At 37.5% G+C, this 12,542-nt stretch overlaps 1 protein-coding gene across 1 annotated transcript in view; it reads right to left on the minus strand.

Annotated features, from left to right (window-relative positions):
• Window positions 1-12,542, minus strand: part of LOC144634217 (uncharacterized) — a 51,556-nt gene that overhangs the window by 16,268 nt on the left and 22,746 nt on the right. Inside the window, exons 18-31 of the mRNA XM_078493109.1 lie at window positions 12,119-12,424; window positions 11,019-11,309; window positions 10,358-10,523; window positions 10,003-10,184; window positions 9,066-9,377; window positions 8,505-8,798; window positions 5,985-6,165; window positions 5,444-5,649; window positions 4,309-4,560; window positions 4,108-4,155; window positions 3,243-3,385; window positions 2,176-2,508; window positions 1,418-1,518; window positions 664-756 (exon numbers count right to left, since the gene is read on the minus strand). Of these exons, the coding sequence (XP_078349235.1) occupies window positions 664-756; window positions 1,418-1,518; window positions 2,176-2,508; window positions 3,243-3,385; window positions 4,108-4,155; window positions 4,309-4,560; window positions 5,444-5,649; window positions 5,985-6,165; window positions 8,505-8,798; window positions 9,066-9,377; window positions 10,003-10,184; window positions 10,358-10,523; window positions 11,019-11,309; window positions 12,119-12,424 (2,908 nt within the window). The remainder of the gene's footprint in view (window positions 1-663; window positions 757-1,417; window positions 1,519-2,175; window positions 2,509-3,242; window positions 3,386-4,107; window positions 4,156-4,308; window positions 4,561-5,443; window positions 5,650-5,984; window positions 6,166-8,504; window positions 8,799-9,065; window positions 9,378-10,002; window positions 10,185-10,357; window positions 10,524-11,018; window positions 11,310-12,118; window positions 12,425-12,542) is intronic.

Here is a 12,542-nt window from a genome sequence, read left to right on the forward strand (position 1 = left end):
TGGAACCCGGGCGCTGGAGTGGAGGGCCAACGCATTGCCACTACACAACGCGTTAGCAAGCTTGCACTTTCGGTAGAAATTAGTGTTATATAACGAAGGCTTTTGAATGGATTACCCGCGTCCGCTGTAAACACAAGGAACCAACGTGATCATATCTCCCTTCAAACAACTTCTATACTAACATGCCGCTCACAAAAAGACAGAATCATTTCATAGCTCTACACCAATACATTTAGTATTCTCATTCACGAGTGGGCTAACAAAGCGCCTTTGATTTGTTGTTGTTGTTGAAAGCGAATGAAAGAAAGATACATGCCCTAAATCATAACTTTTGAGGAGATTTTAAATTATTTCCCATGCAGATATAATTATATATGAAACAAACAACTGCGGGGGAAATATAAATAAACTAAACTGGGCCCTAAGCAGTTTATGGCGACAAGCTACAAAATCTGCCATCCTGGAGCTTCGCTCTTGGACATTCAAAACGAAGAAAAATTAAGCATGACTGTTTAAAGTAGCATTTTTTGGATGTCCGTGCGCTTTGTCTGCCCTCCACTGAGCTAGGTATAATTCTGTACCATGTTCCCGTTAGCTGCAAAGATCCCATTAAAATTCTCACCTAGGGTTTCCTTGAATACAGATGCGAACATTATATCATACCTTATATAGTTAAATACTTTGCCATCGCTGTCTCCAGCGTTCCATCCCATAACAGGAAGACCTCTGTAGTTGGTGTAGTGTATGTAGTTAGACCTGACCAAAAACAAAATTAGCCGAACATGAATGCTATTACTGAAAATTGGAAAATACAAGTGGCAGTAATCACGTCTTCGGTAATGCGATTGATTTTTGTACTAATTGCCACTGCAGGGCATGTTAACTGCAATCTAGCCCATCTGCAAATGTATAAACATGTTCTTTTAACTAACGAAATGTTTACTATAACGGCGTAATAGTTAACCGTTTACTTTTGGCTAAATAATTTTATTTTGGTCGAATTATTCTGTTTTGACGTTGCTCAATACTTACTTTTTTCTCTTTTTAAGCAACGAAACCGAATAATTTTGGCGTAGACTCACTGATAAATAAATAAAAAAATAATAAAAATAAAATAAAAATAAATGGAAATATAGGTCTACTTATTCTGTTTATTGTTGCTCGGTACTTTAGAGAGTTCCATGTAGATAGTTCTTTCGGTTTTGAGGGGCCTTATGTATGTCGAAAAAGTCTCCACTCATTAAGATTACCTCCCTTACGAGAAGTTTTTGACATAAATATTCGTGAACGACTACATATTATTTTACGTTAGTGAGGTTGCAAAGCACTCCTTTTTAAATAAACACACAATCATGTAATAGGTAACCACCACAAATTTTTCATTTGTCAGAAAATAAGAAGTATAAGTTGTACTTACACACTTGTTGGAGCGGACCACTGTATTCCACCCACGGGGTAATTATACATGACAAAGGAGTAGACTCCGTCAGTTATAATGACACACTGAAACGTGTTAAGCTGGAATGAAAAGAAAAACAAAATCTCAGGATGATGATGACGATGATGATGATGATGATGATGATGATGATGATGATGATGATGATGATGTTGATGATGATCCAAAGACGATGGCAAGCATTCTACTAAATGTGTAGTCCCGACTGTCATTTGGAAACTTCAGTCAGCTTTTTTTTATCTCAAATGAAGCAAATTTGCCGCTTTGAGAAACACGAAGAGTGAAAAGAGAACAACTCGGTCAGACTGTCAATAACAATTTTGTTCGCATATATTTCAAGTGTTTAAGCTTTGTATAAATGTTTAATTCTAAGTTAATAACGCGACTTATTCATCAGTGGTTGGATGCAATGGATCTTAAAGACTTACCTAAAAGGGCAATTTTTTGACAGTTTGTTTATGCTTCCCGATAACATAGTTAGATGAAGAATAACGGCGAATTCAAGATGGCGGATTTAATGACATCAAATGACACTTTATAAAGACATGACCGACATTTTTGTTTCTCTTGCATAGCAAGGTCGGGGCTTTATACTTAATGCAAAATACGATTGGTGTGTCTATCTAGAATAAAAATGAAAGGTGTCAGTTCCCTCAACTCTGCCTTTGAATGTCTTAGGTGTCTGTATATAATAAGATACGTTATAATGCGTATCTCACCAGATTCTGTGAATTGTATTCCCGGGGACGAAGTTTCTCCCATGTAACAACAAGTACCCAAGATGCAGTAAAATTCGTTGCAAGAGGCCTTTTAAGAAGCTTCATGACATCCTCTGTCGCTTCACTCAGTGTTATGTTTGAGCTTGGCATGGAGTCAGAGTACACATGATAAAACACTTTTGAGGGTCCATTGACAAACGAGCTTCCGAAGTCTACGTTGCTCCAATATGGTGCAAGCATTGCATCGTCTCTTAACCAATACCTCTGACCAAATTTGTATGGCCATCGGTTGATCCGTTCTCTTTCAAACTGGATTACTCCATTGGGGCAAATCTGTATAATGTCCAAAAAGGTAAGTAGTAAAATGATGTTTTAACAAAAGCCATATGATTTCATCGTGTTAATTTCTTTATTTTGTTTCACGAGGAGTGGTAAAGCACTTACATTGTACATTAATATTAACTGGTGCATAAAAGATGTATTTATTGCATTGGCGTTATATAACAAGAAAATATGTCATACATTCTAACTGTCTACAAACTAGGATCCGCTATCTTGGTTTTTAAATTTGTCAAAAATGTTAGGAAAATATCCAGAATCGTAAAGTAAGTTAAAGTCGAGTCTCCAAAGAACTGACACACTATATAACATTTGTTTAAAGATTTTTTTTTAAGAAAGTCATAAAATTTGGCCATAATTGCTTCAATCTAGGCTAGTTAACAATACAATTGGAGCTCAACTACAAGCTTGAATAAAATCACCGTTTGCATGTATTGAACACTGTCCTAAGGTCTGCTTATTAACCAGCTCTCTTAACATTCTACCGTACACATTTAAGTCTTAAAAATTGCTATCAACCGGGTTCATATAGAACTTATCTTGTAAAAAAATAAGATCTTTGTAGTTTACAAATGTATAGGAAAAACATTTTCTACCAAAATATTTAAATCGTGTTCTGAAAAAAAAAAATGAAGAAGAAAATTGTATTGTTACATTCAAGCAAACGTGACTTTCTACATGATAATAAAGTAAAAATGAACTGTAATTCCGGTTGCTGCTAGACTTACGTGAAGCTTCCTGTGTCTTTTACCAAAGAAAGCCATTCCTCCGTCAGGGATAGGTATTTTGAAGCATTTCCTTTCACTGATGTCGAACGCAACTACAGAATCCCCGGCGGCAACTCCATAAGGGTACATAAGGGTAATTGGCTCTAAAGAAAACACCACCTACTAGTTAAGTTACATTCTCTTGATAGATACTATATAACACCACTCCCCCTTATCTTTAACGAAATCCTTAATACCCGATTCCCTCTATAGCGCGCGCCTACAGGGAATCACGGTAGTTGTATTCATCAAACCCTGCGCGAGACTCAGCAACGATGCGCGTTGCTGAGTCTCGCGCAGGGTTTGATGAATACAACTACCGTGATTCCCTGCAGGCGCGCGCTATAGAGGGAATCGGGTATTGCGTTTTTTAATTGGCAGTTGGTTGTTGGCCACAGCCTTTTGTTAAGGTCCTTTTGACTTTTTTCTTTCTTTAATACCTTCCTTTAAAGTGACTTGTTTTTAAGCTCAGTTTAATTAAAGTAGCTAACAAGGAAATGAATGAGCTGCATATCTCAAATATCTCTAATGAAAAAGGCGCTAAACAATGTGGACGCCTCTTTTTTTCGAAACGACATGCGTTAATGTAATTTTTGCGGAACACATAATGGAGATACAATCTTCTTTAGGTCATCAGCAAACCTGTTTTGGATTCAACTATTTTTACCTTCATTAGTTTTAAGTGTTACTGATTTTACGACTTACCAAGGCACTGATTAGCATCAATGCATAGTATGCATGGATTCATAGGTATATGGGTGTCTTCTTGTTTATGTTGGCTTTTTTTGTTTTTTGTTTTTTTTAATTTTTAAAGGAGTGTTCTTACCTGGCGTTGGGGTTGTTATTAAAGGTGTAGTCGTTTCTGGCTCAGTTGCTGAAAGGAAAATTAGTGTATACGTTGTTGTAGATAGCTTTTAAACAGACTCTACTTGATTAAAAATGGGATTATAATCAGCCATTTTGCCTTTGCTGAAAAATTACCTCCAGCGACTAAGGAATACATGCAAAAAGACGTTTAGTAACTTACCATTCAAGGTTTTAAACTTAATATCCTGGCTACCATACGTTTCTTGGCTTGATGAATATCCCACTACCGTTACAGTGTACTCCGTTAGTCCCCGCAGCGACCGCAATGTGACCTGCGTGTGTCTAGTCCTTTTAAACTTCCATTCTCGTCTTACATTTGACGGCTTGTACAACACAATGTAGTTGTCAGCAGCAGGCAGCCATGTCAAAGTAACCTCGTGACCAGTGATACTTCCAACGACTATACTGATAGCTAGCAGGGGCAAAAAGAAAATACATTACTAGCAAAGAGAATGACTCTGTTTATGCCAAGTTTCACCAAGGCTAATTATGATATACTACATTATTATACATTAGAATTACTTTGAAACATGTGATTGGTCGAGAGCATTCTTATTGGGTTAGTCAATCTACAGTAGCATGTGAACTTTGCATGATAACCCAATATCTGAAGCAGATATTGGGTTATCATGTCGAGTTCAAAGTCCGCCTAGTTTCCAAGCCCCTCGTCCGTGTAGTACTGTCAAACGTTTGAAAATATGGCTGAGCGATCCGCCTCCGTTTCCGAAGAGAAATTGAAAGTTTTGATCAAGAATAAAGATTCTAAAAACACCAAGAGAACAACAAAAACAAGTGTAAAAATGTTGAATGATTATTTAAGGGAGAAGAACCTGGAGGAACCGCAAGATAAAACCGCTTTGGCCAATGTTCTGACGAAATTTTACGTCGGCGCTAGAAAAAGTGATGGCAAATTGTTTGAAAACGTATAATAAAACAATTATAGGAATCGGTTTTCGCATGATATCGTGAATTATCAAAACCTCGTGCCCGTGTTATCTGCCTCAGCCTTCGGCTTCGGCAGATAACACAGACCTCGGTTTTGACAATTCACGATATCATGCTCAACCTCATCCAATAATTGCTTAATATACGTCCATACGTAGCTAAAATAGTAATGTGTTTTTGGTAGCATTACTGTTGAAATATTCAAACCAAATATCATACGTCCTTCAATACAAGACGAAAAAATATACCAGAGAACTTGTAAGTAAACGTGATGAGTTAGAACACCGTTTCTTTTAAATAATTGACTGTAGAGAGCAAAAAATGTTTATGCAAATGTAATTGTCACTTACAGATCTTTGAAGTCTTGTTTACAGCAAAATAGCTGACGTTGAAACCTTGTTCTTCCACCTGGTCATTAGATTTAAAAAGTATCCCAGCATAGTTGGTAAAGTTGGCTTCCAAGATTACGGCAAATGGATTCCTGATTCCACAATATGGATTACTTCTCAGAATGTTATGCAAATTTCCAGCTTGAATGTAGTCATTCTGAAAATTCCTAAGAGAATAAAGCAACATTCAGAACTCTCCAAAGGCATACTTCTGAATAGCAGGCTAAAAATACGTTTTAACTATTGTTTGTGGTTCTTTTGGGACCAAAATTTAACTGCTCGATTTTTTTCTAACTGGATCCTATTAGTTAAATTACGCCATTGATCATTTATTCATACAATTTAATTTGCGGTCTTTAATTGAAAATAAAAGTGTCGATTGCCTGTTTTGTTTGCCTTAATTCTTTTTCCAAAAAAGCAAGTCTGAGACGGATCGAACACCTCCCAGTTAAAAGACGGTCATTTTCATGTAATTATGCTTGTATATTTAACACAAACTTACGTGCAGTTGGGTCTTCCTTCCACGTTCTCTGTATGGAAAGTATCGAAGGCAAAGACGAGTCGGTACTTGAAATATTGTGGTAGGACAATCCAATAACAAAGTAATTTACTTGGATATTTTTCTGGAAAGCCAGGGCTTGTTATCACACCCATGCTATCGTTAACAAAACCCTGCATACAACCTACAGATAACATAAAAGTATATATATATAAATATGAGAATGTCATATTGGACTAGTTTGGTCATCAAACTAAACAAATAAACATGTTACCTAAATATATATAACCTTTATAAACGCTAGAGGCCATGTTTAACGAGTCAATTTTTTTTGCAACTTGAAACTTGCAACGCAACAAAAGTTGCGATGCCAATTTCCAAAAAAAAATTACGTATTGCACCGTATTTTTGCAAGAAAAGTAGAACTAACCTTACTTTTCGAACGATGCGTGACAAATTGCTTCGTGTGACACTGCTCTGACATTTTGGAACTTGCAACGCAGCTTTATCAGAATGAGTCAATCAGAGCTAGTTCTTCGCTCGCGGGAAATTTCAAGTTGAGAATTTTTCACGTGTGCGTTACAAGTTACAAGTTACAAACAGAAACTGCAAACGTGTGACACCCCTTTACAACTTGCATTTTTTTTTCAGTGGTCATTATCATCGTTGCGCGGCAAGTTACAAGAAAAAATGGCCTCGTGTAACAAGGCCTTAAGTGGCAGTTTCTCTTAAAGCGGTCCATCGCATTTCGGGTTCGGAAAAAAGTTTTCCCTCAAACTTTGCCCAGTGAACTGTCTTAGGTTGTAAGTAAATGCAACGACTTTAGTTTTTGGAAATACGTTAAAATATATTTTTTAGAGCTCTCAACAGTGAAGGTTGCAAAAGGCCTAATTTTGAGCTTGGCCAGAACGAGAAATTTTATAAGTTGACGAGCTCGCCGCTCAAAAACAACCAAACGCACCAAATTATTATTATTGTTCCTAAGTTAAGTGGTCCTTCAAAGGTTGGAAACGCATGTTAATTTTGATACATTTTGATTTACGGGTCCGTGAAAATTTAAATATCAGCAACCGTTAGATCGCTTTTTGTAAACATGCAAAAGTATGGTGTCTTCGCCGGCCTTTATTTCACGAGTCCAGACCAGACCATTCTAAATTCCAACTGAATCCTACTAAACAGATGTTAGGAAGCATAGAAATATAAAAATACCTTGCACTTTTTATCTTCCTTTGCCACAGCGACTTCGAACATTTCGTGCTTATGCGAGTATTTCATACACATTATGCAAATGAGCTTACTAACTCGCATAAGCACGAAATGTTCGAAGTCGCTGTGGCAAAGGAAGATAAAAAGTGCAAGGTATTTTTATATTTCTATGCTTCCTAACATCTGTTTTGTAGGATTCAGTTGGAATTTAGAATGGTCTGGTCTGGACTCGTGAAATAAAGGCCGGCGAAGACATCATACTTTTGCATGTTTACAAAAAGCGATCTAACGGTTGCTGATATTTAAATTTTCACGGACCCGTAAATCAAAATGTATCAAAATTAACATGCGTTTCCAACCTTTGAAGGACCACTTAACTTAGGAATAATATTAATAATTTGGTTCGTTTGGTTGTTTTTGAGCAGCGAGCTCGTCAACTTATAAAATTTCTCGTTCTGGCCAAGCTCAAAATTAGGCCTTTTGCAACCTTCACTGTTGAGAGCTCTAAAAAATATATTTTAACGTATTTCCAAAAACTAAAGTCGTTGCATTTACTTACAACCTAAGATAGTTCACTGGGCAAAGTTTGAGGGAAAACTTTTTTCCGAACCCGAAATGCGATGGACCGCTTTAAGAGAAACTGCCACTTAAGTTTCGAGGTTGAAGAAATGCTTTCAAAGTTCTCACTTAACAAGCTTAAGTGCCTTTTCTAGTGACATGTTTCGCATATACGGGTTATCCACCTAACGCATAATTAACAATCACTGGATGAGGTTGAGCGGGATACATTGTAGTCACAATTTCTATTTTCTTTACTATAATGTGAAAAAAGGATATGACATTTCTTTTCATTGGCACTTAACTTAACTTAACTTAACCGTGCTCTTTTGGTTCGCTTTGGCGGCAGATCAGACGAGTTTGGTCGAGTCATGGTTAGTAGCGGGGCATTCGAGCCAAAAGATACCCATGGCGAGATATTATCCAAATTTGACCAAAGATTCGGCGATATTACGTCAGTGACTTGTTATCACAGATTATTAAAAACTGGCCATGGGAGCATGATTTCTTATACCATGGACTAGAAATATGGTAGGTGTACGCGTAAGCGATAACAGCCTGGGAGCTCAAATGTTGCAAATCTTTTGGTGTTTTTAATAAAACAATTATTTCACCCGCGCTTGCAGAGATAGTTAAAGCCAACGACTGCGCGTCAATGCGCGCTCATGGAATAATTGTTGAATATCAGTACAATAGACAAGCCTTCTGATTAACAGAGTTTAATTTCTTCTTTCGGAAAGAAAAGTTGTCACGCTTTACCTGGTTGAACTGGCACGGATTCGCTCATCACTCCGACGCCAACACTTGTAAATCCTGCAACTCTGACTTCATAAATATCAGTGTATATCAGGTTTTCACTGATTATGGCTTGCAAGGTCGCTGGTCCAACTGTAATGGTGGAATAATTTCCATCATCCAAGAGGCTTCGATAGAAAACCTTGTACCCTTGCAACATTCCGTTTACACTACCATCTGGGATGTGAGTCCAAGACACGATTATTCTACTCGAGTCAGGACTTAATGCGGTGAAATTACCGGGAGGTTCGCTTGGAACTGAAAAAGAAGACGAAAGAGGATCAAGTTCTATTCAACTAAAAGGATTTGTTCCGTGTCAATACAAAAAATGGTTTTTACAATTTCCATGGTATGTATAATATGGACACCCTTAAACGAAAATAATTACGTTTGCATCTTCTGAAAATTTCTTACAACGTGACAAATAAACATTCACAGCAACTATTCATACAGCCACTGAAGGACACGAAGTTAATTATAATTAAGGATTAAATGATATATAAAGATATACAGCACTTCAATTACCTCCTTCCGGAGTGCTTACAGTGAGTTTCTCACTCCCTTTCAAACTCAGTGCTCCACTATCAGTGTGCAGTGTTAAAGCCAACACCTGAACGCTGTATTCAGTTAGTGCTCTAAGTCGTCGTACTTCTAAGTTTGTCTCGGTTTTATTGGCAGTTGCTACAATCGGGCCAGCTTCTTGATTGGTTGGTGTGCATACAACTGCATACAATTGCAGGGAGTAGGAATTATCGGGAACATAATGTGTCCACATGACGCTTATGCTTGACGACATTACGCTGGAGATGTTAATGTTCCAGTTGTCCACAAGAGGAGCTGGGAAAACGACAAAGGGGTAAAATTGTGGTTGGAAGATGATACACCGATTAAATCACTCATACAGACTAGCCCTCAACTCATTTTGCCAAGGGAAATGTCCTGGGTAAGCCCATAGCAAAATATCAAACTTGCTGTCACGCTAAACTGACTTCCACAGCAGCGAGAAGAAAAAGTAAGGATACCACAGATCTGTTGTGCTTTATCTGGTGGGCTGGATAGTGTCAGATGGGATCTACTATCAGTCGTGGAAGAGCAAAATGGGTATGCGAATATGTTTATGTGTCAAATACACTAAAAACCTAAAGATTAACAAAACTGTCTTCGACCACTTTTCAATTTTTGTCTCAAAAGAAAAAAAAAATTCTCCAGACACCTTTTTCTGATTTGAAACAAAATGTCTGATATAAATGATAGAAAAGGGGAAAAAGTGATAACAACAACAACAAGAAATAATATAAAAAAATGAGACAAAGCTATAAAAAAAAAAAAAAAACAGAAAAATAGTGGCTGTAGTCGAATGCAGATTGTTGCACGTGTAGTTGAATTATCGTTCAACTGATATGCCGGGAATGTTTCTCCACGTGTGGAAACCAAGATATGATAATAAATGTGTTTTTCTTACCGTCTACTAGCGATTCATTTAGAACAATATATAGAGCTAGAAATCCTGACCCGATTTCTGTGTATCGGGTGGATTTGTAGTCGATTTTAAACTTGTGTGCCAAGAAAGTGAATGGACCTCTCTCGCCGCAGATAAGTTCGGGCTTTATACCACTGTCATCTCTAACAGAAACATAGAATTCTCTGAAATGAAATAAAAAAAGAAATAATTTAACATTAGCATTTCTTTAGTTTGGTGGTATATCATGCAATCGGAAGGGAGGCTTGATAGCTGGATGGCTTAGTCAATCTTGTGTGCATTATGTGACTTTGCAAAGCGTACTTAATAACATAGTAAAACGGCAGCATCGACATACTCGCATTTGAAGGACAGTGGAAGATCGAAATGTCCAAAGGTGAGTAGAACGCTCTTGTTTCCATCTTCGGGATAAATGTCCCAAGTACATTCCGAATATTCAACTCTGCGAGGAAATCCAGGACTTTGAATGACACCTGAACTGTTGTGTAGAGCTGATCCACATTCTAAGGTAAAAATGATAGAAAATATTTAAAATAGACTTTCTCGATTTTCCGCTTAGTCGAGGGATCGAGGAAGCCAATTGTGCTGGTGTAGCACACAGCAGCTAGGAGTAATGGTAACCCCAACCCTGGACGGTATGCTGCTCCTTTGCAGGTTTTAAGTTTAAACTTCTCCTACTCCCCACCAGCATTTATCCTTTTGCACAAACAGCTCGCCGGTGTCTATTTACACTTCTTGGTGGAGAGAGGTACTGTGAAAGTAAACTAGACTATTCAAAGCCGTGTTTTCGTTTTATTCGATACCTAAACATATTCCATCCAAAGAAATTGGACAACCGTTGATACATTTTTGCTTATTTTTAGTGAAAACAGTACATTTTGCAATTTAAAAATGTTCTGGAAGTACATACAAACTTTTCAATAAAGCATGCAGAAGCGGTGAAAACAATCCATGCTGTCATGTACATGCTCAATATCTTTCATAATATCATGACTTACTTGTCCTAATCCACCTTTCATTCTTGTCTCTACTTTCTCCCTTAGATGTGAACGGTTTAACCCATATGATGTAAGCGGTGTACGATTGAAGTCCAGTGATCCTCGCCTCGTGTATATCCGGGCCTACAGTTATATTTCTGACAAGGCCGTGGTAGTAATCGAGTGAGATATATATATGATATCCTCGTAGTATACCACCAACATCCCTCTGCGGAATTCTTTCCCAACTGATATCAATCGTGCTGTGATCGATAGCACGAGCGTAAAGGATGTAAGCGCTTCTTGTTGGCACTAAACGTTAACATAACAAAAAAAAAAAAAATCATTATTATTTATATGTACAATACAACCGTGCTTGACTTCAGAGGCAGACCCTCAGTTATATATCTATATATATATATATATACATAATTTCCGCGCAATCTCATTGAACAAAACACATCACATGGTGCAAAAGAGTTATTAGGCAATATACCCTGTCCGATGTGATACCACATATTGGTACGACGTGCAAACAAAACACCTGAATGTAAAAAAGGTAACTTTATTCCCACGACGTCTCCTTGATAACTAAGCAATGTCCACGAACAGAACACCAACGTGACAACAACAAAGCTATGCAGTTGTTTGTACACAGTAGTGTCAATTTTCTCTCTTTCCGACAGCGCAGTGGAAAAGCGTTTCATGGCTTTTAATTCCCTTAAAGGGATTCTAACTCAAACTTTTAACTACCGGCTTCCTATCCTCACTTATTATTTCTAGTTCAACACTTAAATCATGGCCGCTAAACCAAACACGCATTTTATCTTTCATTAAGATAACAAATAAAACTAACAATACTTTAAGCAGAATTACCCTAAATCGCAAGTTGGAGCGAAAATGTGACAATGTCAAATGAAAGTTTGACAACAAACATTATATATTCATTTTAAGTAACATTCGTTTATTTTTTGCTCTGTCACCGCCGTTTCGAAAGAAAAAGAAAAGGTACATATCATATATTCATATTTTCAACTTGAAATATTTATGAAAACGAGTGTACATGTTGCAGGTTAAATCGGAACAAATCCGCTTCAAGTCTAGTTTACAGTATCCTTTACCTCCTTCCTCCGTTGGTACTCGAAACCAGCCTGTATTTTCGCGTATGCTTTCGTCAGTAAAGATGGCGACCACAATCAAGCTGTGGTTTGTGAAAGGGCGTAATCCTGAAATCATTACGTGGGTTTTGTCTGCAGGTAACCAAAGCGCCCTGTAAAACCCTCTGGACGGAATAGTGTTAAACAAGATGAGATATTGTTGAACGGTGGACACGCTACGTAAACCGCCTGGAGGTGATGTCCATGACAGATCAATAGATGAACTGCTGGCGTTGGCTTGAATTCCAGTCCACGAGTTAAGCTCTTCACCTGATAAAAATTAAAGTAGCTAATTTGTAACTGCTGAAGTTTCTTTAACCTGATGCATAATCCTTTTGAGTTGTCTGACTAAAACCCAATTGATATATTTCCACCCCGAGCATACTTG

The sequence above is a fragment of the Oculina patagonica genome, chromosome 13 (genome assembly GCF_052425735.1).
Source record: "Oculina patagonica isolate OP01 chromosome 13, crgOcupat, whole genome shotgun sequence".
Classification (NCBI taxonomy): Eukaryota; Metazoa; Cnidaria; class Anthozoa; order Scleractinia; family Oculinidae; genus Oculina; species Oculina patagonica.